This window comes from Natator depressus, chromosome 3 (genome assembly GCF_965152275.1).
Source record: "Natator depressus isolate rNatDep1 chromosome 3, rNatDep2.hap1, whole genome shotgun sequence".
Taxonomy (NCBI): domain Eukaryota; kingdom Metazoa; phylum Chordata; order Testudines; family Cheloniidae; genus Natator; species Natator depressus.
Genome location: NC_134236.1, coordinates 148,369,109 through 148,394,936, shown reverse-complemented (window position 1 = coordinate 148,394,936; position 25,828 = coordinate 148,369,109). Strand labels below are relative to the sequence as shown.

The following is a 25,828-nucleotide window of genomic DNA, read 5'->3' as shown; positions in this document are numbered from 1 at the left end:
GCAGAAGCTACTAGATCGCACACCCTGGTTCTCATGGGTGACTTTAATTTTCCTGATATTTGCTGGGAGAGCAATACAGCGGTGCATAGACAATCCAGGAAGTTTTTGGAAAGCATAGGGGACAATTTCCTGGTGCAAGTGCTAGACGAGCCAACTAGGGGGAGAGCTTTTCTTGACCTGCTGCTCACAAACAGGGAAGAATTAGTGGGGGAAGCAAAAGTGGACAGGAATCTGGGAGGCAGTGACCATGAGTTGGATGAGTTCAGGATCCTGACACAGGGAAGAAAGGTAAGCAGCAGGATACGGACCCTGGACTTCAGGAAAGCAGACTTCGACTCCCTCAGGGAGCGGATGGGTAGGATCCCCTGGGGAACTAACATGAAGGGGAAAGGAGTCCAGGAGAGCTGGCTGTATTTCAAGGAATCCCTGTTGAGGTTACAGGGACAAACCATCCCGATGAGTCGAAAGAATAGTAAATACGGCAGGCGACCAGCTTGGCTTAATGGTGAAATCCTAGTGGATCTTAAACATAAAAAAGAAGCTCACAAGAAGTGGAAGGTTGGACATATGACCAGGGAATAGTATAAAAATATTGCTCGGGCATGTAGGAATGAAATCAGGAGGGCCAAATCGCACCTGGAGCTGCAGCTAGCAAGAGATGTCAAGAGTAACAAGGAGGGTTTCTTCAGATATGTTGGCAACAAGAAGAAAGTCAAGGAAAGTGTGGGCCCCTTACTGAATGAGGGAGGCAACCTAGTGACAGAGAATGTGGAAAAAGCTAATGTGCTCAATGCTTTTTTTGCCTCTGTCTTCACTAACAAGGACAGCTCCCAGACTGCTGCGCTGGGCATCACAACATGGGGAGTAGATGGCCAGCCCTCTGTGGAGAAAGAGGTGGTTAGGGACTATTTAGAAAAGCTGGACGTGCACAAGTCCATGGGGCCGGACGAGTTGCATCCGAGAGTGCTAAAGGAATTGGCGGATGTGATTGCAGAGCCATTGGCCATTATCTTTCAAAACTCATGGCGAACGGGGGAAGTCCCGGATGACTGGAAAAAGGCTAATGTAGTGCCAATCTTTAAAAAAGGGAAGAAGGAGGATCCTGGGAACTACAAGCCAGTCAATCTCACCTCAGTCCCTAGAAAAATTATGGAGCAGGTCCTCAAGGAATCAATTTTGAAGCACTTGGAGGAGAGAAAAGTGATCAGGAACAGTCAGCATGGATTCACCAAGGGAAGGTCATGCCTGACTAATCTAATCGCCTTCTATGATGAGATTACTGATTCTGTGGATGAAGGGAAAGCAGTGGATGTATTGTTTCTTGACTTTAGCAAAGCTTTTGACACGGTCTCCCACAGTATTCTTGTCAGCAAGTTAAAGAAGTATGGGCTGGATGAATGCACTATAAGGTGGGTAGAAAGTTGGCTAGATTGTCGGGCTCAACGGGTAGTGATCAATGGCTCCATGTCTAGTTGGCAGCCGGTGTCAAGTGGAGTGCCCCAGGGGTCGGTCCTGGGGCCGGTTTTGTTCAATATCTTCATAAATGATCTGGAGGATGGTGTGGATTGCACTCTCAGCAAATGTGCGGATGATACTAAACTGGGAGGAGTGGTAGATACGCTGGAGGGCAGGGATAGGATACAGAGGGACCTAGACAAATTGGAGGATGGGGCCAAAAGAAACCTGATGAGGTTCAATAAGGATAAGTGTAGGGTCCTGCACTTAGGACGGAAGAACCCAATGCACAGCTACAGACTAGGGACCGAATGGCTAGGCAGCAGTTCTGCGGAAAAGGACCTAGGGGTTACAGTGGACGAGAAGCTGGATATGAGTCAGCAGTGTGCCCTTGTTGCGAAGAAGGCCAATGGCATTTTGGGATGTATAAGTAGGGGCATTGCCAGCAGATCGAGGGACGTGATCGTTCCCCTCTATTCGACATTGGTGAGGCCTCATCTGGAGTACTGTGTCCAGTTTTGGGCCCCACACTACAAGAAGGATGTGGATAAATTGGAGAGAGTCCAGCGAAGGGCAACAAAAATGATTAGGGGTCTGGAACACATGACTTATGAGGAAAGGCTGAGGGAACTGGGATTGTTTAGTCTACAGAAGAGAAGAATGAGGGGGGATTTGATATCTACTTTCAGCTACCTGAGAGGTGGTTCCAGAGAGGATGGTTCTAGACTATTCTCAGTGGTAGAAGAGGACAGGACAAGGAGTAATGGTCTCAAGTTACAGTGGGGGAGGTTTAGGTTGGATATTAGGAAAAACTTTTTCACTAGGAGGGTGGTGAAACACTGGAATGCGTTACCTAGGGAGGTGGTAGAATCTCCTTCCTTGGAAGTTTTTAAGGTCAGGCTTGACAAAGCCCTGGCTGGGATGATTTGACTGGGGATTGGTCCTGCTTTGAGCAGGGGGTTGGACTAGATGACCTCCTGAGGTCCCTTCCAACCCTGATATTCTATGATTCTATGATATTCATGTAATGTTTAGGAAAAGTTTTATGAATGAGTTCCAATAGTTCATGGATTAGGAACCCAATCTTATGGGGATCCAGGGGCTTCTGGATAGATTATTTAGGTTAATCTTTCTATCTACCCAATGGGACTCAGTGCTCAGTCTAGAAGATACCATCAGAGATGCTTAGTTTTGCAGTTCTCAAACTGTGGATTTGTGTTTCCAGAGACAACATGCTTGTTAATAGCAAAAATGTTTTTAAATAAATAAACAATATAGAGAGGTGAAAAATAACAGACCTCAACCCTATTGTCTCTCTGCAAATTTGTGTATACAGAGTCAATCCCTTACCTCTCTCTAAAAGTGCAAAGTTTCAAAAAGTTCAATGAATAGAAGATTGTTGGGGGCGGAATAGATATGGACAAGGAGAATAAGTCTGGAGATAAATGTGAGAAGGGAGGGAAAGGCAGTAGAAACAAAAGTGAAACTGTTTGAGCAGCATATTCCAGAAGTCTTGAGGTCTTTCTGAGTGTAGCCTTCATTGATTTGAGATCTACCATACCATTCTCTCACTGGAAGGGAAAATCTATAATGGCAGCAGGCCGTAAAAGAGACCCAGTTTGGGAATATTTTAATGAAGTTCGTCTACGTGTGGGTAAGACAAGCATGCGTGCAAAATGCAAACAGTGCAACAAAGAAATGTAAGGCCTGGTTGCCCGAATGTAACATCATCATGACAAGTGTTCCTTCTTAGGAGGAAGCTGCCTTGATTATGATGAAAGGAACATGCCTGAACACGCAGGATCTTCAGGTTGGTAACAACCAACAAGAATGCATTTTTATGTAGAAATCCATTATTAAATCAAGTCTTCCTGACTAGTAATTTAAATCAAATCCACCCTGATGGGAACCCAGCAAGTATGCCTCCATGGCTTTACTGGTTTTTAATTCCCCACTTGGTATCAGATAGTCATAACTTCTTAATGCCATAAGAGGTCTATTGTAGTCAAGGCACACAGGGAAAGGGGAAAATGTTGCCAGAAGAAAAATCTTTTGACTAGGAATTGATACAATTATTTTAATGACAGGTTTCAGAGTAGCAGCCGTGTTAGTCTGTATCCGCAAAAGGAACAGGAGTACTTGTGGCACCTTAGAGACTAACAAATTTATTAGAGCATAAGCTTTCGTGGGCTACAACCCATGCTCTAATTATTTTAATATCATTTTGCACTACATAAGGAAGACAACACAACATGGCTATTTCTGGCAAACAAAACTGGTTCACTTACATGAATACATTGCGAGTGAACACTCCTTTCAGGCTAGTATTGTGGTTTCTTTCTGACTCAATAGTTCTCGGCAGGCAGATGTTGACTTAGGTGCCTTGCTGGCTTCTATAAATCCATCTAGATCTGCTAGGGATGTTCAGCCAATTCAAGACTGTGACAAATCAAGATGAAAGTGCTTCCTCCCAGGTAATGTTTATCCCCAAGACACTCTGTCTCCAGGTCTTCGATTCCTGTCTAGCTGCACTCTTAAACTTTGCTTTCTGCCAATCTCTTACGGATGATATATTTCATCCTCTTATCCAGAAAAGGAGCATTCCTCTCCCCATTGGTCGATGTCCTCACTTGGACATGGAAATGGCAGGCAAAGGCAATGGGACTGGTGATGACCTTGATGGGGAGCTTCCTTCCAAAGGGGTAGGAAAATTCCTCACATAAGTAAGAAATTTGCTGTACTTTTCAAGCTAGTGACTTGTACATTAAATCTGAAGGATGACTATGGCCAAACATAAAAAGAGCTATTCTTCTTTATGGGTCACCATTTCATACAGGATATCTTAACCTCTAATGGAATACTCACAATAATAAGCCTCAGTCACATTAAGTATATGGCAGTTTGATCCTCTTGTTTAAAAGAAAAGTTCAAAGTAATTTTGGTAGCACAAGATAAGGTCTAGAATTTCCACACTGGTAAAATAACCTGTTTTCCAATAGATTTGGTAGCAGTCCCGCAGAGTCTGATTTACTGAAAAATGGAGATGGAGCTTAAGAGAAACTTGTAATTCTAATGTTTCCTAGTAGATGCCTACTTGTATTTCTTACACAGCTATTGCCTGTTTCGATAATAGAGTTATTAAGTTAGATTATGCCTGCCATAAAGATACAATTAACCTGGGTTTGTTTTTAGCAAAGCGATTCAGAAAGTAACTGTGAACACCTAATCCCAACAGAAAATTATTTTTAAAATGTATTAATTCAGTTGCAACCACATGGAAAAGTTGGCTGTATATTACCAACTATAGTCAAAATCAGGTTGGTTATTCAAACAAACAAAAAATTAGTGTTAAATTACTGAACTGTGGAATTTAATTGTGGGACTCTCCACAAAAACAGAAACAAACATGGATGAAACAGACTGATAAATAATCCTTTGAGTTAATTTTTTATCAAACAATGTCAAGCATCTTCAACACGTCAGTTGTAGCTAGCAGGCTGAAAGTGAGTCTGATCTCTTAGTTAGGGCAAGATTACTGGTTTTCTTCTCAGATTCATCCTGTTTTTAAATAAATACTTTTCAGTGTTTAGATAGCAGTAGCACCTTATCTGTGATTTCATCAACCTTACTGGAAATATTGTTGTATTTAACTGAAATACTCTCTAACTCCTGAAGGGATATTTATATTCCATATGCTGGCCTCTGTAAGTTAAAAGGATCACAAACAAAAAACAAACCTCTGCATACAACAGTTCACTGAGAATGAGAGGCAAATTGTAAGGGTAAACATGGATTCTGTTTTCATTTTAAAATCAAGTTAATTATGTTGGAAGGCAACCACACTCTGTCCCACACTAGTGGGAACTTAATAGCTTGCCATTTTAACAGTCACAGGTAAATTACAGACTGCGTTCTGGAACAGTGTCTTCTGTCCTTCCCCATGTGAAATCTGGCTATGCACCTGACAGGAGGGAACTTTGTTATATCAAAGAATGTGGCACCCTTTTTAATTCTGTGATCTGGACTAAATTCTACCATGAATTAAAGTAAAATTACCTTATCAAACTCATTTCAATAACATTGTGTTTCTTATTATTCCAACCATCTAAGGAAAATAACTTCCAATCATTTGGGTAGGCTCTGGAGTCAAACTGTGGTATCTAGATTCAAACTGTATAGACAGATGTCATTATCATTACTGGTCTGACAGCCACAATTCGAAAGTAAAACTAGCTCCAAAGGGAAAAGCATCCATGAGAGAAAAAAAACGTTACCTTTTACTCCTTGCTGTCCAGGCATAGTCAGTGGTAAAGTATGTGTAGAGTGGATGACATGTGATCCAATGGTCTTGCTTGCCTGCTGTGGTTGATGGTAAAGTTTTGGAGTATTGGCATTCTTCGCTGGGATTTGACAGAGTTTACCAGTATAATTAGGAGGGCACTGGCATTTATCTCTAGAACTGCACTGGCCACCATTCATGCACGGAAGATGACAAATAACTGAAAGGCAAAAAACCGGAAAAATACAGAGATGTTAATTTCTCTTCAGCTGCCATTATTTTTTAGCATTATCTGAATATACATCATGGTGCTACTGATAGCAGTAGAGAAGGGAGAGATCTGGGCCTTCCTTCTTCTGACATTTGTGGAATTGCTGTCCATTTGAGACAAGTTTTTACGTGCTTAGTGGCACACACAAGCACCCTGCTTATTACCTCTGTGTGGTTCACGTGTTTGGCTCGCTTCACATCAAGCACAGTGTGTGTATTTCTTCCCTACTTGATTATATTTCACCATATGACAAAAAGAATGCTATGTTTAGAAGCATCCCTTGTGTAAACCCCTGTGTGTGGGTACTACTTCCTGGAAAATCTAGCTCTTTCTGAAAACCCTGAGGCCTGTGTCCCCTTTGGAGAAAGGGATAAAACCCTGTCAGATCAGACAATGCTGGGGGTGAATTTCTCATTTCCCTCAGTGCTCTGGTTGTTCTTTGAAAATTTGTTTCCTATTCAGGGTAGCTTTATATATATATTTTTTTCTGACATGAGCCAATATTTATAACTATCCATTAGGATAATTAAAATGCCAACTAGTTTTATTCCAATAATCTCAGAAACATAAGTTCCACGTTATAAAAATATTTTAGCACCTACATAAATACCTACCTATGGCTGATTATTTCTGTGCCAACTTGTACTTTCATGTCTCTATAATTTATCAGAAATCATCAAACATAGAAAACACTAATATTAAGTGCAAAATTAAATCTCCAAGCCATAAAAGTGAATATTTAACAATAAATGGTCTTTTATATCTGAGGTTCATTCCATTCTAAAAATAGAGCAGAGTGTTTTAGAATCTACTATAGTTTAGCTGTATTGTAAAAACTTTCAGAAACTAAATCAAGCAGAAAATACGAAATGATGTTGCTCAGGATAAGCTAAAGCCATTTGTGTTATTCTTTTTACATAAGTATAAGATTCTTGGAGAGATAATATAGCATTCACTTGTAAGCCATAATTTTTCTTTTTACAACTTAATATTTTGTTAGACTTATACTGTTTGATTGTATTGAATTACAAGGTAATTTGGAAGCTACAGAAAGTGGCAAGTTATATGTGTACATTGTCCCTACTAATCCAAGTGGTGTAATCTTTTGACAACCACTGCATATTGCTATCTTACGGCTACTATAAAAGGTCAGTATCAGAAAAAGAATGTGCATGTTGTGTGTTGTAACAAGACAAAGCAGGCGATTTAGAAGTCTCAGGAGTTCCAACTGAGCTGCGTAATTAATTTGGAGTATAAAAAGCACTGGAAAAATAAGCAATTGGATTGGCTCTTAGCGGAAGTATAACCACATAATATTGACAGGATTTGAAACTTGTTTGTCTAATCATTAGATAGGTATTACTATATCTACATACAAATGTAAACAACCTAAAATGTTTTTCCATTCTATTATACAAATATATTTTTAATAACTGTTGTCTGCTTATCTCGTTTTCATTTTATAGGAACTGATTATAAAAGGACTAAAACTGTAGCACTATAAATGAGCATAAAAAGATCTAGCAGCTCTCAGAATACTGATTGCTTTAACCCATGCCTTATGGTGTGTACCAGCGAACTGTTGTGGCTTAGCTGGAAAAAACAGCTCTCTTTGCAGAAAAAGTAGTCATTTCAAAGAAAGGAGAAATGTTTCTGATTTGAGCAGTGACTGAAACACACAAAATTGTCTCTAATTTGGGGGGGAAAAAAAAAGGCTTTTCCTCTTAAAGGTTTTTGGCATTTCTTAAAAAAATCAGCTTCTCTGTGAGCAGCCAAAAATTAACACTTCTAGTGCAATAGCATGACATCAGAGGGACCCCAGGTTTCTGTATGTTCTGATCCCTTTGCAGGATTGGGGCCTAAAATAGAAACATGTTTGAGTTCTTGAATAAGTAATAACTGTTCTGAAAATATTTTGCAACAATGAGGCAGTGTGTGCAATGTTAATGTGATATTGGTTTTAGATCACAAGGGAGTACAGTGAAAAATTCCAAATACAATTCTCTGTAAGGCGGCATCAGCAGAGAGGCATTCTGGGAAACCAGAAAGTGGGAACTGGTATTCTCTCTGAGGAGCTCCTAAGCCGTAAGAAACCTGTCATTCTTGTCAGTTCTGTCTCTTTACGTAATGAAATAATGGGGCAAATTCAGCTTTCAGTTAAACCAGAGTAAATCTATGGTAACTCCTCTGAAGTCAGTTGAGCTATTCTAGATTGAGATTAGTGTAACGGAGAGCCGATTCTGGACTCACACTCACATCTTAAATTGTTGGGTTCCTCCACTTACATAGGCTTTTAAAAGGCAAACTAAAGTACTAAGGTTACAAGCAGCATTGTTCATATTGCAATAAATTCATCTAACAACTTCTATTTTCCTTTTCTTGATATTCACAAAATGATATTTCTAAATCAGGCTAAAGAATGAACGGTGCAAGACAACATCAGTTAAAACAAAGTGCAGGATACTCAGGACAATAATCAAGTATAATCAATAATCATAAAAATACCCTCTCAAAGGTAGGATACAGATACTTTTATTACCATATTTCAACTTTAAGTAATGTGGATTAATATATTCAGCATAATTGTGTTGCTGGGGTTCATAATAAAGTTTGTGGATAATACAAAGCTGGGAGGTATTGCCAATTTAGAGAAGGACCGGGATATCATACAGGAGGATCTGGATGAACTTGTAAACTGGAGTAATAGTAATAGGATGAAATTTAATAGTGAGAAGTGTAAGGTTATGCATTTAGGGATTAATAACAAGAATTTTAGTTATAAGCTCGGGACGCATCAATTAGAAGTAATGGAGGAGGAGAAGGACCTTGGAGTATTGGTTGATCATAGGATGACTATGGGGCGCCAATGTGATATGGCTGTGAAAAAAGCTAATGCGGTCTTGGGATGCATCAGGAGAGGTATTTCCAGTAGGGATAAGGAGGTTTTTAGTACCGTTATACAAGGCACTGGTGAGATCTCACCTGGAATACTGTGTGCAGTTCTGGTCTCCCATGTTTAAGAAGGATGAATTCAAACTGGAACAGGTACAGAGAAGGGCTACTAGGATGATCCGAGGAATGGAAAACTTGTCTTATGAAAGGAGACTCAAGGAGCTTGGCTTGTTTAGCCTAACTAAAAGAAGGTTGAGGGGAGATATGATTGCTCTCTATAAATATATCAGAGGGATAAATACTGGAGAGGGAGAGGAATTAGTTAAGCTCAGTACCAATGGGGACACAAGAACAAATGGATATAAACTGGCCACCAGGAAGTTTAGACTTGAAATTAAACGAAGGTTTCTAACCATCAGAGGAGTGAAGTTTTGGAATAGCTTTCCAAGGGAAGCAGTGGGGGCAAAAGATCTATCTGGCTTTAAGATTAAACTCGATAAGTTTATGGAGGAGATGGTATGATGGGATAACATGGTTTTGGTAATTAAATATTCATGGTAAATAGGCTTAATGGCCTGTGATGGGATGTCAGATGGGGTGGGATCTGAGTTACCCAGGAAAGAATTTTCTGTATTATCTGGCAGGTGAATCTTGCCCACATGCTCAGGGTTTAGCTGATCGCCATATTTGGCGTCGGGAAGGAATTTTCCTCCAGGGCAGATTGGAAGAGGCCCTGGAGGTTTTTCGCCTTCCTCTGTAGCATGGGGCACAGGTCACTTGCTGGAGGATTCTCTGCTCCTTGAAATCTTTAAACCACGATTTTGAGGACTTCAATAGCTCAGACATAGGTGAGAGGTTTTTTGCAGGAATGGGTGGGTGAAATTCTATGGCCTGCGTTGTGCAGGAGGTGAGACTAGATGATCCTAATGGTCCCTTCTGACCTTAGTATCTATGAATCTATAATTAACCCAAACTCCACTTACATAATTGATGGCAGTGAGACCTGGTTGCTCAGTAGTTTTGAAAATCACACCAACTATTTAGAGCTTAAGTTTGGGCACCTGTTTTTAGAAATTTTGTCCCGAACCTGAAAGTGTCTAGACCATCCCAACTCTGGAATTTCTATAAAACCACAAATGTCCCATTCAGATTTCCCATTCAGAAGTCTCTCTCATGGGAAATCAAATCCAACTCATGTACAAACCTAAGGCCTGGTCCAGAGAGGTGCTGAGAACCCATAGCTGCCATTGACTTCACTGGGAGGTATGAAGATTTATTTCCCAGAATCAGGTAGGAGATCCATTATATAAAAGTGATCCAGGGAAACTGGCATAAAGCCTCTTAGAATATTTTTCTTCTCTGTGCTCTCCTTGATGGGAATGAGTGCAGGAAGGTAAGCAACCTGAGAGTTTTTAATTTGTTTCTCCTCTCTCTAGAAGGTGGTCAGTTGAGAAAATAGCGGGTGAGCAGAAAGGTGGTCGTTTTTTCCATCAGAGGGCTGTGCTAGAATTGCTGGCTTGCAAACTTCCAGCCTACTGGATAGAGTTGGATACATACTCAGAAAATTTATTTGCGAAGATTTGTTTGAATATTTAAAACAAATTAGACTGTATTCTTACTCCTTTCATGTTCTTTTTCTGTGAATATTATAGCAAGCAAGCTTGCTGGCAGGAATGTTGCTGAAACAGCAAATAAGGGCTTGTCTACATAGCTAGTAAGCGCGTAACACGTCGAGGTATAAATGTACTGCGGATTAGCATGCCACACATTAACTGGCCACGTGGGCCCTGGCGCCATGAACTAAAAGTTCTTAAGTGCACGGTAGCAGGGTCCCACCTGATTAGTTAGCGCAGGGCAGGCTAGTGCACTGTATATTCACACCCCAGCTTGCCATACCCTAACTAGCTATGTACGCAAGCGCTAGGAGGCAAATATTGCAGAATGTTTATTATTTATTTCTTGATTTGTTTTATTTACCCAGATTTACTGGTACTATCAATAATGCTTAGAAATTTAAAAATTATGATGGAACCAGATTCTGAGCAGGTGAATATTATTGTAGCTGTATTAACTTTAGTGCAGCTGTGTTGATTTACATCTGCTGAGGACCTGGTTCAGTTTGTGAAAACTGAATTCTTAATCATTAGCATTTGCATCTGCAATAAAATTGTAATGGTTATGCTCCTCATAGAAAAACACCGAACAACTTGTGGGTACTATAAAAACAGCTTAAATTTCAAACGGTAAATACAGAATTGTCAAAGAAATACTCATTATGAGCAATCCAAAATTTTGCAAGCAATCTGTAGAGTGAAATATGTTAAAATAAAACACTGGTTGTATAATTTCACTTGGTTAATTAATTGTTAACATACTTCACTTGGTTAATTAATTGTTTTTTGTGAATAGGGTGCCCAGTGCTGCTGTAATTTCTGCAGAGTTGGAATTACAGGATTATCATGTGGATAAAGAGGACTCAAAAGGACAGGAGGTACTTGGAGGGAGCAGAAAGGAAACGGCTACTCTGGCCTCTTCTTTTTCAACCATCTGGGAAATACAGGTTAATAAAGAGCGAAGTGCCCTGGGGAAGAGACCTCTGCAAATATAAACTGATTTTGAAGCCAGTATTTGTTTGAACAGCTCACGTTCTGGTCAAACACTTTTTTAGTTTTATTTTGCCATTAAGCTTAAGGAACTTAAACAGAACACTGAGTTTTTTGCATAATCACTGATGAGCAACATCCAGACAAAGGACCTCTTGAAACTATAACCTGTTTATCCCTGGGCTCATTGTTATAATTGTATTTGAAGGAAAGGAAAATCTTCACTGTAATAATGGAATCACCTAGCTATTTATAGTCTAGTAATAACAATGTGGATGAACAGGGGTATAAAACAACAGAGAAGAAATTTCAGTCTGGTGACAGATAACCCACAAGCAAGGGGGAAAAGAAGAGAGAAAGAGAGACTAATTTGCAAAATAAACTACCTGTTTCAAAATATACACTTACCAAGTTAGGTGCCAAAACTGTCCAACATCTATTAATGATCCATCACTATGGGATGGAGCAAATCAAGATTTGTGCTCGATTCATAAACGAATCTATCACTTTAAAAGGTACCAGGTTTAATTTAAAACTGGTTTGGGAATAGGCAAACATTACAAATACTCTCCTGATCCTCCAGTGGTAATTGGCTTTGATTTCTGTGAGTGCTACTAAGTGCTCTGGCTGGGCAATCACAGTTCAAAATCAGCCAGTCATAGAAGATTTGGTGAGACCCTTCCATCTTGTGTCTCGTTGAGCCAGGACAAGTGGCAGAAAGAGAAACCTGGCCTGGGAGATCTTTAGTATTTGCGAGACAAATCCTGGTAAAGTTGCTGTGGGCATAATTTGCAAAGCAAAGGGGCTGGAATCGTGAGCACAGAGGGTATAAAACAATTGAGACCTAGTTTGTCACTTCAATTACATCATCTAATTTGTTTTCATGACTCTAAACTCCTCTAAATAGTTCCAAGTAAACTTAATACTGTAGTCAACTTTGAAATTTTTAATCCAATCAAAATAATGTGCAACAAACCAAATTATTGGGACCTAATTCCTCCTAATCCTCAGAAAATAGCTCATACTTACCTAATCAAGCCCTAAGCATGGATGGAAACTCCTTGCCTGTAACAAAGAATTCGCTGAAGATGGCTGTCAAAAAGTTTCCCATCCCCTTGGGTCCCTTTCCAAATAAACATATAAGGTAATGCCCTGCACTTCCCCATTAATCTTTGCCTTTTCTTTTTACACGTTAACAACCACTTAAATTTAGTCACCTATAAAAGTACTTAATCCCAAGTCCTTTGCATAAAATGTGCAGGGCCGGCTCTCTCAAGAAATCTGCAATACTTTTAATTAAAAATAGTATTTCCATTGGATGTATCAGAAACTAGCAGATTTTTTTCTGAGGGTTCCAAATTGTCCAGCACTAATATGTATGCAGAGATGGAGGCTTGTAATTCTTTCTCCTGTGTTAGGAAAATTTGTTAAGCACTTAAAAAACACAGGGAGTAGTACAGAAATACAATGAATGCAATTTGTCATAGACTGGAAGAGAAGCTTGTTGTAACAGGAGTGACAAATCAGTGTGCACTAAGTTCCCCTAACCCAAATTCTTTACATACCATACATTTTTAGACAAAAGACCAAAGTCAGAGGTGATGTGTATGGTGGTTCAGTGTTCCTTTATATTCAAAACCTATTCCCATTTTCTGATTACAAGGTAGTCTAACTAGGTGTAATTTATACCTTCTGGCTCCTTGGTGTTTAAATTAAAGTAGGTGGTGTTATACTTCAAATTTCACATTCCTGTACTCCCCTGTTTATTGTTTTTCTTGCTACACTCCTCTCTTCTGACCCCTCAAAAGGCCGAATTACACCATATTCGATTTCTTTATACTTAGACTCATGGCTCAAATTCAGAAGTGATGGGTAAGGAGATGGAGGTTATTACAGGCTGGTGAGTGGGAATTAATCTAGGTGAGTCTAACAGAGTCTAAGTATGGAGACGGGAGAACAGAAGGAATAGTAAATTGCACCAATTTAATGGTACATTAATCTCTAGACTCACCCATGTATTTATCCCCAAATCGATACAAATGGTAAGTCTACGCAGCAATCAGAGGTGTGATTGCAGCATGTGAAGATATACCCAATCTAGCTTTGATCTAGCTAGATCAAACAACAATAGCAGTGAAGTCATGGCAGCAGGGACTTCAGCATAGTCTGTACAAGCTTGCCTGGAATCCTAGGCATGTATTCAAGAGTGGCTAACCTGTGCTGAAGTCTGTGCTGCTGTGGCTTCTCTGCTATTGTTACTTGAGCTGCTTCGGGTACGTTTACACATGCTGCAACTGTGCTTCTGATTACTGTGAAAACATACCCATAGACAAAACTCTTTTTCTGAGAGACGTTTTAATGCAGTACCTAGATGATTATTTTTTAAAGGTGAATATATAACAAATATTATTCTTGGAAGTAAACATTTTTTCCAAATGTAAGCCCAATGGCCAGAAGCACCAGAGGGGGAAAAAAACTATATCGCATCATTGGTGAAAAGGGAAAAGTGCTGCAATAGACAGCTTTGTTTGCATAGGCTATCTACCTACAGTTCAGACTACTGCTACTCGCTGATCCAAACAGTGAGTGGGGTTTGCTGGATGGGGGAAGTGGTGCAGTCAATGGACTGTTTGTTGTGGGACATTCTCACTGGCAGGTGGGAAAGGAATTAGATGGACTACTGCCAAAGTTACTGGAAAGGAGCATTTTACTCTTTATTCACTTATATATTCGGTTTCTGTGTTTTCTCAAGTTAATGACTATGTTCCCTTTCCACTAATAAAGATTTCCTTATTTGTCTCCTCTCAGAGTGGTTGCGAGTGGGGAAGTTCTGTCTGTACCCCAAGAGGGTGCATTTAGTTTTCCCTGGTTTCTGGGTTGGCGGCTCAAACCAGTTACATTATTGGTGAAGAGGGACCCTACATTTACTGAACCCAGCCCGTTTTGCTTCCATTAACCACCTGACAGAAGGATCACAGAAATTATAACAAGAAGCTGTTCAAAAGAGAATATGAACATTGAACACCATGATTTGCTATTAGAGATATCCTTAAAACTAGGATGATGTGTTGATGAAGGTACTTTAGATGTTTCCAGTAGGGACAAAGTCTACCGCAACATTTTCTTGGGCCACAGACTAAAGTCAGACAAGAAATCTACTTTAAATCTGCTGATATGGTAAGGACAAGAGGATAGATATTGGGCCAGATTCTCAGCTAGCGTAAATCAGCACATCTTCACTGGAGCTTTGCCAATTTATATCAGCTGATGATTCGTTTCATCATATTTAAACAATGTTTATTACCAGTTTGACAAAGTAACAATCCCAGTCCCAAATGGGTAAACATTGATGTCACAGTATTGTGTTTTATCCAGATAAGGAAAACAAATTATTGCCAAATACAACAAGCTTTGTGGTGCCAGTCCTGTCATGATTATGCATGTTTTAGGAGAGAAAACAGCAGAGCAAAAAGCAAGAGAATTAACCACAAAGAGTAGTGCTGAAACAAGTTTATCATTTTTTTACAATATAAAGACCTTTTTTGGGCATTTGAAAGTTATTATTTTAAACAGATAAAATAATTATTTTCTAAATTTTGCCTGGAAACAGGAAAAAAGAAAGATGGTTACATTAATCAGGAGTGGTATCACTTATTAGTTCCCCTCAACACACATTCAAACCCCTGTAAAGGTGAAGATAAATGTGTAGACATTATACTTCAAGACTGTTAGTGTTAAAAAAAGCAACAAAATGTTAGATATGCATGACATGCAGCGCTAAGGCTAAATTTCCCAAACAAGGTACTGACTCATATTTAAACAACCAGCATAACCTTAACTCTGCCTTATTACAATTGCAACCATGTATATTTTCAGAAAGTGTTGCACTATTTTCTTTTCTACAGCTGGGCTCAAGGACGCTGTTGGGGAGAATTTAGGAGGGCTACCTCTTTCCCTTTCCCAGCACCTCCAAAGACCTGAAACTTCAGCGCTGAGGGAAAGCGGAAATATGCCACAGATGCAGAACTCCCCCTTTTACAAGCGTGTCTCTGTTAATGACTGAGAGGTGAACATGGAGCTCAAAGAGTGGAACCTGCGATTCTGCCCCAAAGAACACCTTGAACTTTACAATTTGACAGGGATTTTGGGCTTCAGTGAAAGGATTGTTTTAGGGAGATTGTAGATTGCCATAGAAATTGCTTCTCTCCTTATGTCATATTGTGGTGGTTGAGGCAAGATAAGGCACATGAACTAATAGCTCCCAGATTTATGTGTGAGCAGGGTAGAGAAAGCAAGTTACCAGAGAAGGGTCTGAGGCTTTGGCATTCTAACCCACTGATGGTACAGCAGAGTCTCTGTTTGCTGACTTTCAGAACACACTAAGAATTATTTTCCCAGGCTCTCTCTAACAAGTGTGCAGAATGGTGTTGGGCAGATTGAGGGGAAACTTTTGGGCCTCTAAATTGGAAAAGATAATTAAGGTAGTCAGAAAGTCAACCAGAAATTTTGTATGTATTTTAAAATTAATTTGAATATGCACCTCAAGCTTTGAGAGTTACATTTTAAAAATCTAAATCAATGACATTTGGTTGAATTTTCATAGATTAATAGAGTTTAAGGCCAGAAGAAACCATTATGTCATCTAGTCTGACCTTCTGTATATCACAGGCCATTAAATTTCACCCAGATACCCCTACAGCAAGCCCAGTAACTTGTGTTTGACTAAAGTATATCTTCCAGAAAAGCATCCAATCTTGATTTGAAGACATCAAGTGATGGAGAATCCATCACTTCCTTTGGTAGTTTGTTCCATGAGTATTCACCCTCATTGTAAAAAATGTTTGCCTTATTTCTAATTTGAATTTGGCTTATCTTCCAGTAGTCATTGGTTCTTGTCATGCTTCTCTCCACTAAATTAAAGAGCCCTTTAGTACCTGGGATTTCTCCCCGTGAAGGTACTTAGACACTGTAATCAAATAACCTCTCAATCTTCTTTTTGATAAAATAAACAGATTGAGCTCTTTAAGGCTGTCACTATGAGGCATCTTCTCCAGCTCACAAATAAATGTTTTGGCTCTTTTCTGCTCCCTTTCCAATTTTTCAACCTCTTTTTTAAAATGCGGACACCAGAACTGTATGTCATATTCCAGTACTGGTCTCCCCGATGCCATAGATAGAGGTAAAATCTCCTCCCTACTTTTACTCACCACATCCCGATTTATACATCCAAGTATTACCTTAGCCTTTTTTGCCACTGCATCACACTGGGAGCTACTGTTGAGTTGCTTGTCCACTATGACCGCTAAATCCTTTTCAGTCACTGCTTCCCAGGATACAGTCCCTCATTCTGTAGATATGCCCTGAGTTCCTTGTTCCTAGAGATGTAACTTTGTGTTTGGCTGTATTCAATGCATTTTGTTTGAATGGGCTCAGCTTTTCCAGCATAGGTGATGTAACTAGGGGTGCGGGGTGTGTGTGTGTGCTGCAGGACCCCATGGCTTGAAGTGGCTTCCATCGTATACAGGGTTTACAGTTTGGTTCAGTGACTCTCAGCACCCCCATTATACAAATTGTTCCAGCATCCCTGTTTTCCAGTGACCCAGATCATCCTGTATGACTGACATGTCCTCATCATTATTTACCGTTCCACCAATCTTTATGTCATCTGCAAATTTTTTCAGCACTGATTTTATACGTAACTCCAGATCATTGATGTAAATGTTGAATAGTATCAGGCCTAGTAATAATCCATGCAGAACCCCACTTGGAACATGGGAATGATGAAGTACATTCCAGTCCATTAGTCCCTAGTTGATGATGAGTCCCCACTGACAACTACTTTTTGTGATCCGTCAGTTAGCCAGTTCTTAACCCATTTAACATGTGTTCCACTGATAACTTTTGAATCAGAATGTTGTGTGTAAGAAAAAAATTTTACAAAAATTTAAGTATATTACATCTATGCAATTACCTTTGTCAACCAAACTTGTAATTTCATCAAAGAATGAAATCAGGTTTGTTTGAAAAGAACTATTTTCCCTAAAACTATGTTGATTGCTATTAATTTTATTCCTATTTACTAGCTCTCTATCAGTTGAATCTCGTATCAGCTTTTTCATTATTTATCCTGGGGCTCATTTCAGGCTAACTAGCCTATAGTTATCCAGGTCATTCCACTTGCCCTTTCTGAATATTGGCATATTATTACCTCTCTTCCAGTCTTTTGGAATTTCCCTGGTATTCTAACATTTAATAAAAATTAACCTCAGCAGACCAGAGGTCTCCACAGCCAACTCTTTTAGGAGCTTGCGTGGAGATTATCCGAGTCTACATTAATAAAATGTTTATCCCTAGCAGATATTGTTTAACTTACTCCTTAGTTACTAATGGACTGGAAAGTATGTCATCATCCTCATGCAATACAAATACATCATCCTGCTTTATTCAAATACAAAAGAGAAATAATAGTTGACTACTTCTGCTTTTTCTGCTTTCTTAACTATTTACCACCTCCATCTCGTAATAGGTCTACACCATTGCCAGGATTTCTTTTGTTCCTAATACGCTTAAAAAACTCCTTGTTGTCTTTAGCCCTGCCAGATGTAGATTTTTTCCTAATGTGTTTAGCTTCCCTTACCAATATTCTGCATGTTATAACTTCCAATTTATATTGAATTCTATTTTCCTTTTTTCCATTTATATATTATATATATTCCTTTGTTATTTCTAATTGCTGCCTTCACCTCACCACTGAATCAGGATGAGTTTTGAGCCAAAGTTGTCCTCTTTCCTGATTGTGTTATCATGGCTTTTTGGCCATCTAATAAACTCTTCTTAAAGAATTCTGAATTTTCATTTACACTTTTCAATCTAATTTTTTCTCCCAATCAATTTCACTCATTACTTTCCTGAGCTGAGGAAACTTTAATAAAGAACGATCATGTGAGGTGATTTAAGAAAAGAATGGCGTGGCTTTGAGGGTAGGATTTCAAAAAGCATTGTATGCTGGCCTAGCTCTATTCACACTGAATCTGTTAGGGGCCTGGATTTGCAAATAATTTCATGTGGGAATTACACTGCGACTATCTGGATGACTGGGATTTAATTCTCAAAAAATGCCTGTAATGAATCCTGAGGCTTTGCAGGTAGCTTTCGTGGAATTCTTCTCAAACAAACAAGACTTCTCTTTCTGTCACCTTTTTCTTCCTTCACAAATACAAAGTGACACATGACACACAAACACTGTGGCACTCAAGAGGGATTTGAATAAGTGCTGAGGCACCTACGAAAATTCAGTATTTGTGTCTATTTGCTGATCAATTAATTTAAATACTTTTAAAAGAGGTGGATTAATATACTAATGGAACAAAATCTGAAGATATTTCCCTATTATAATGATCACTATTTTGTAAATAATAATTACATTATTCTGTAAAATTAAATGAATTTAAAACATGCTCCCTAAATATAAAAATATCTCCCTATTTGCTTTTTCAGAGGCAGAGATATAGTTTCCCTGCACTATAGTTTCCTGGCACTATAAATTTTTGAGAATATTCTTTCAAAAAGTAAAGAGGTATTTTCATTCTAGATCAAATCTTGAAAAAATACATTTAACCAAACAAAAACAAAGAGCAACTTATCCAATCTCCTGAAACGTCCAATGTTCCCCTTTTTATTATTGATAAAATTTCCATTTGAAAAAGAACATTCTTCTTCATTACTCCTTTCCAAGTTTCTCTATCAGCCATATTCAACATTCAACGTAGAACACAACATTTATTACATTAAAATCAGATGAAACAATGACTATGATGTGACAATGTAGTATTATATCTGCACTGCATGGCCGTGAGTGAGACAGCCTCTGTTCAAATAATCTGTAGAAGCAATAACAACAACAACAAAAAAACCAAAATAAAATAATAATAAAAAAAAAAACCAAAATGTATCTTCAAGCATGTTATATCCCAGTTTTTCTCCTGCCCCCTCCAATATAAAATTCTCCATTTAAAACACATTTAAAACTCCATTTAACCTCAGTAGAGAGCCATGGGATTAGGATCAACTTCTGGGATGATCATTATCTCCATGAATAATTAAGCTCTCTCTGAGCTGGTGAAAAGTAGACCAGTGATCAAAGTAATCTGTAAACAATGTGCATATGTGTAACAAATTAGGTTTAGACTAGAAAATAGGAGCCATCTACTTTTGAATAATCGGACGAGATCTGTGTCTTAATCATAGGCAGGAAGCTGACAGGGTTTGGGCCATATGAAAAACAAAATAAACTAGCATACATTGGCTCAAGTCCTTTTATCCTTACTCATGTAAGAAGTTTAACTAAATTTATTGGGGCTATTCAGATGAGTAAGGCATATAGTGTTTGGCTCAGTGACAGAATTTTCCAAGAGAGGGCCCCAAATTTGCAATCTGATCCATAAGGAAGGATTGTATTGCCTTCGTCGAGTCCCACTGGAAGTCAGTGGAATTCTGCTAGAGTGCAGGCTACCCAGAAGGATAAGACTGCAGGACTGGAACCTACTTCTCATGATCTTTTATATCAGGTATAAGAAGAGTCACTAGTACACATACAAGAGAAACAGTGAAGTTACCAGAGATTCAATCCTGATTTTTTCCAAGTACCAGTTCCTTGTTGCCGCCGGCATGACTCCGTTCCCATTGGGATGACTTTGAATGCACCATGTATGTGAAGTCATGCTAGGTGGAGGATGCAATTTTGTTTCTGTATAAGTGCCAAAGACATACGAGCCACTGGGCCCAGACAGAGAAGCGCTTCCACTTGACAAGGTAACAGTTTCTTCTAGAGCCCTTTCTACTATTAGTAAGGACAGCTTGCACATTATGGGAGCAGGAACATTCTCGATCCAACACCCATCCAAATACCAAGCTGTGTGGTGAAAAGTTTCTGGGTTGGGATATCTGATCTTGCCATTCTCTTGAGTCAAAAGATCTGGAAGGAAAGAAATGCTGATTGGCAGTTGAGCCGACATGTGCATGGGGAACTGGAAACCAGAACTGCCTGGTCCATCTAGGCGTGATCAGAATGATTCATGTTCTGTTGTGTCAAATCTTCCACAGTACTTAAGCAAGCAGTGGGATAAGAGTAAAGGCATAGTTTAGGCGGTCTGTCCAAGGAAGTAGGAGAGCATCACCTGGAGAATTGGTCCTGAACTCCCCTGGAGCAGTGTATGTTGCATTTCCTGTTTGTTTGAGTGATGAAAAGATTCCAGGTAGGGGTTCACGACTGAACTGTGGAATTCCCACTCATGGTTGGTGACAATGTACCTGCTGAGGGTGTCTGCCAGTAAATTATGGGTTCCTAGGAGGTACACTGATGATAGGGTGATCTGGTTCTTGATACACTAGTTCCGCAGATTGACCCCTTCCTCCTACACAGGATTGGATCTTGCTCCTCCCTATTTATGTAGAATATGCTTGCCATATTGTCTGACATTATGAGAATGTGGTAAGATTGGATTAATGGTAAGAATGCTCTGCATGCTTCTCGGACTGCTCAGAGTTCCAGGAGGTTTATGTGCATCATGGTTTCCCAAGGTGTCGAAGTGGCATGTGCTGTGTGACCATCCATGTGAGCGTCCTATCCTAACAAAGAGGCATCTGTGATTATTGTCCTGTTGGGAGGAGGACACAGGAAAGGAGTGCCCACACACACTTATGCTGGATCCTCACACAAGGTCAGAGAGGTCCTTATGTTGATGGAGATTGTCACTACAATGTTCAGTCTGTGTTTGCTTGGTACATAATACTGTTTGAAAGCAAGCCAGTAGGCAGCGGAGGTGGTGTCTGACAGATGGCTTTAGGTAAGTACATGACACCACATGACTCAAGAGTGCAAGGCCCACCTAGCCCTATGTCTGAAGGTTGTGTATCTACCAGTCTGCCCATGGTTTGGAATCTGTCCATAGGGAGATCAGTCTTTGCCTTGACTGAGTCTAAGGTCACGCCTATGAATCTATTGTCTGGGTCAGAGTCAGGATGGACTTCTCTATTTTCAAAGAGACTCCTCGGGATATTAGGAGACGGGGCAGTGATGATATGATTTCTGGATGTGTCTTGCCTGTGAGAAGCCAGTTATCCAGATGCAGGAAGATAGCGGAACCATCCTGTCTGAGATGTGCTGCTACTAGAAACAACACTTTTGTGACGACTCTGGATGCATTTGCAAGGCTGAATAGGAATACCCTGTATTGACAGAAGTTGTGGCCCACCACAAATCTGAGAAGGGTGAACTGTGGTGTGAAAGTATGCATCTTTCATATAAAGAGTTATCTATCACATGTGTTTTTCTAGGGTTGGTACAATTGATGCCAATGCGAATTTTATGCACAATTTTATCTTGCAAATAAGATACTGAGGCGTTGCACGTCAAGGAAGGCCCTGAACTCTCCTGTCTTTTGGGGGACTAGAAAAATATTTGGAGTAAAACCCTCTTCCTTGTTACTGAAGGGGTAACTGCTCAATTGGTCCCTATTGTAGGAGGGGTTCTACTTCCTAAAGGAAGATCTCCTCATGAGAGTGATCCCTGAAGAGCGACACAGAGAACATGATCGTGTACCCAGAGTTGATAATATCCAACACCCAAAAAGAAAAGGAGTACTTGTGGCACCATAGAGACTAACAAATTTATTTGAGCATAAGCTGTAGCTCACAAAAGCTTATGCTCAAATAAATTTGTTAGTCTCTAAGGTGCCACAAGTACTCCTTTTCTTTTTGTGGATACAGACTAACACGGCTGCTACTCTGAAACCTGTCACCCATTTGTCCATCGTTATTGTCCTCCAATTGTGGGAAAATCATGGTAGGCATCCACCAAAGCACATCTGGGAGTCAAGTGGAGATGACACCAGAAATGGTTTGAAGCTCTTGAGCGTCCCATCAAAAGCATCTTTTGGTTGGAGGGTGAGGTTGTGTAGCTGCAGTAGAGCTGGATGGGGCATTGTATCTGAACTTTTGTACCTGCTTCCTTTTGCAAGGTGGCTTGTAAGAGCATTGGTGGTAGAAGGGCAGATGTAAAGGCCTCGGCTTGTAAGACTTTTTATGGTACTACTTCTTTGGGGCTGTCGTATATATGCCCATGAAGGGGAGGTTTACCCTGGAGTCCTTTAACAAATGTAAAGACTCATATGTCTTCTGGAGGAAAAGACCGATTTTATCAAAGGGCAAGTCCTGTATGGTATTCTGTACCTCTCTGGGGAGCCCCGAAAGATGTAGCCAAGATTCTCCGTGTATCGCCACAGCTGTCGCCATTGATCTTGAAGCAGTATCAGATCAAACGGAGCAGAGACAGGGGGCCATCCAGGAATCAGTTGTGGATTCTTAATCTGGACCACTTGGCTCCAGCACAAATTAGAGTTGCAAAGAACAGCTCTAACTTAAGGCCCTCAAGGTCTTCACATCAGTGGAGGACAGAAGGTAGTTCCCTCCCTCCCACTTGCTCACTCCCTCTCCTTAGCCTGAGGGTGAGATAGGGCTGGTGTGGGAGGTGGCTACGGCAGTAGAGAGATCCCCTAAACATGGAGAATTCTCAGTTGTCCATCTCCAGCCACTTGCTCATAGAGTCAAATTTGGAAAGGGCAAATTCATTTTCTGCAGACACAGTTTGCACCTGCAAAAATTGATCCTGGTTTGTTTTTTGGTTTTTGTTTTTTTTTTGCACCTGTGATTGCAACAAAACTCTCAACAATTGGAGGGCTAAGTACATGATTTGTGCCCACAAAAATGGAGGATATAACAGGCCTCTTCAAAATAACAGGCATACACTGTAGTCCATAAAATGTAGTCCATCAAATGTTTAATAATCCAGGGTCCTGGGATATCAGTAGAGAATCCTTAATTTTAACTAGCCAGAGGTTGCCATTATTGAGCCTCAGAAGTCAATGAAAATAGCCCTTTCTGAAGCAATACAAAAACTATCCTACAGGTTGTTTGACTATGAACTATGCAAGTTCATAAGAAAATGTGCAGGTTTTAAATGATTAGCATACAATACATAACATGCTTTCAATTTTTAGGGCTGGCTATCAGTAACAACCACCAGTAGAAGATTCAGTTCATTCATGGTATAAAATGGAGATGTTTAAATGAAACCCATCTGGCCTATTTAAATCTGCCCTCCACCCCCGAACTTGATTATGAAAAAAATAGAAACTATTCTCTTGCAGCTATCGACTTTAATAAGGGTTGTTGAAAACAGGCTATTCATTAAAAGGGTGATGACTTCTTTTCTTTACTTTAACATTTAAAGTGAATTTAGTGCTGACGAAAGTTTCCAGACCAAACCCAACATTAATTCTCAGAGCAGGAGCTATACAACACAGGTAGTGACAGTACAAGACTTCTGTATTGAAATGAGATGAATCTTAACCTCTTTTCTGGAGGGGACACGTCTCATTCATACCAATTTAATCACTGGTCTCTCTGATGAGACTACCAATAAAGGTACCAATTAATGTAAATTGTGAGGTGGCCACCTGTACTCTTGAAACCAGGCCAAAACAGCCTATATATTTCATAGAGGACATTGAACATAAGGTTACACTACTAATATGGAGCTGGAATCAAACTGGTAACCTAGAGGGGAAACAGCTCTGTCTCTCTATACCAATCTCTATAGCTATCCAGTTCTCTTTAGAGTGATGATTTTGTTTCCTCTACATGCATTACTCTACAGGGGGGAAAAACCCTCTTCACCAGCAGTGGTAAAACCCAAGACTACAATGAGATTATTTTTACTTTAAAAATAAAAAATATATATGTTATTTTTAGATTTGTCATTTGCTGTAAATATACTCACATGTGGTAGTAATATTCAGATAATAAATTGTGAAAACATTTATCATACAACTCTGACCACATACATGCAGTTTGCCCATTAATCCATCTTTTCTAAGTATACTTGTAACATTCCAAACATCTGAGCAGCTTCAAACAACCACAGTTTGAAGTGCAAAGGGGGGAGTGGAGACAAAACATGCTTTGGGATTCTCTGCTCAGTTACACTGGTTTTAAACCATTGCAACTCCATTGACTTCAGTGGAGTTAATCCTAACCTACATTAGTGTAATATGAGAGGAGAGTCGGTTTGAAATTTCTGCACTAATACAAAGTTGGGAATCTCCCCACAACACCTCCACTATTGAAGGATATAAGGTGTGTACTTTTGCCCCACTAAACTGCAGGATATCAGACCTTAAATAACATCAACATGTACAGAAAATCTACCCTAGTCATTTTTAGTGATTTCTTAAATGCATTTGTCACAGTTCAGGGTAACTGCACCTGTATTCCCCCCTCGTCCACCAATGGCACCCACTCTGGACTCCTAGCTCCTCACCCACCACCTCTCTTGGGTGGAGACCCACATCTCTCCCTCCTGACGAAGAAATCTTCCAGGCTGCACAGTTCCCTAGACACACAATGATATTCCCAGAAAGCCAGACTGCCTAAAAGGTGAGCATCTGCACTTTGCTTTCTCTCCAGGGCTATGAACAGCGTAATTTCTAGCAGTTACAAGTTACTACACTACTCTTTCTAAGCAAGCACAAAAGCTTACCAGAGGTTACTCTGACTCCAGCCTTGGGCTCTGGTAGGTGTCAGTCTTTTCAACCCTTCCACGAGGCTTGCTCCCCTATTCCTTTGGATGGAAGTTCCAATCCATTTGACGGATCAGAAAGAAGGCCCTGACTTGGTTTAAACTCAGGATATTTATCCAGTAATCCTTTCTTTCTCTGTTGACCTCTGGAGAATTCAGTTTGAACTAGTATATGCAAGCCTCCGTTGCAAGGGACATCTCTCTGGGGGGTTGCAACCTGGCTGATTTCCCTTAATTACCACCCACTAGCTTTAATTCCTGGAGGAGCTGTGATAACCCTCCCTTATGGAGTAGAACATAATCATACGTAAACAATTCATTTAAAACAATGGACCCCAAAGATACTTAAACTTAATTCAATAAGGTCTCCCAAGGATATGCAGGAAATTGCCATATCTGTCACCGCATCAATAATCATTTCCTCTCCCTGCAAAACACATGCATTTGGATTCATAGTTCTTAGGAAGCCTGTGTGTGGAAGGATATGAAAGAGAGTACTAATAAATACTAAAACTCTTTCAAACATTCTTAAAATAGTTTTTTGCAAAATAAGTGTCAAACAGAATACATGTGTGTTGTGGTATAAAGGTTTTATAGGTATTACTTTGGGATGTCCTGCATAATTTATTAATTGCTTTGCCAATTGCAAGAATTATCAAAAAGAAAAGGAGTACTAGTGGCACCTTAGAGAC

General features: G+C 39.7%; 1 protein-coding gene across 9 annotated transcripts in view; it reads right to left on the bottom strand.

The window, feature by feature from the left end:
• LTBP1 (latent transforming growth factor beta binding protein 1) overlaps positions 1-25,828 on the bottom strand; it is a 366,969-nt gene that overhangs the window by 192,465 nt on the left and 148,676 nt on the right. For all 9 annotated transcript variants that reach the window (XM_074949024.1, XM_074949018.1, XM_074949020.1 and 6 more), the window contains one exon: positions 5,730-5,954. In XM_074949024.1, coding sequence (XP_074805125.1) covers positions 5,730-5,954 — 225 coding nt within the window. The remainder of the gene's footprint in view (positions 1-5,729; positions 5,955-25,828) is intronic.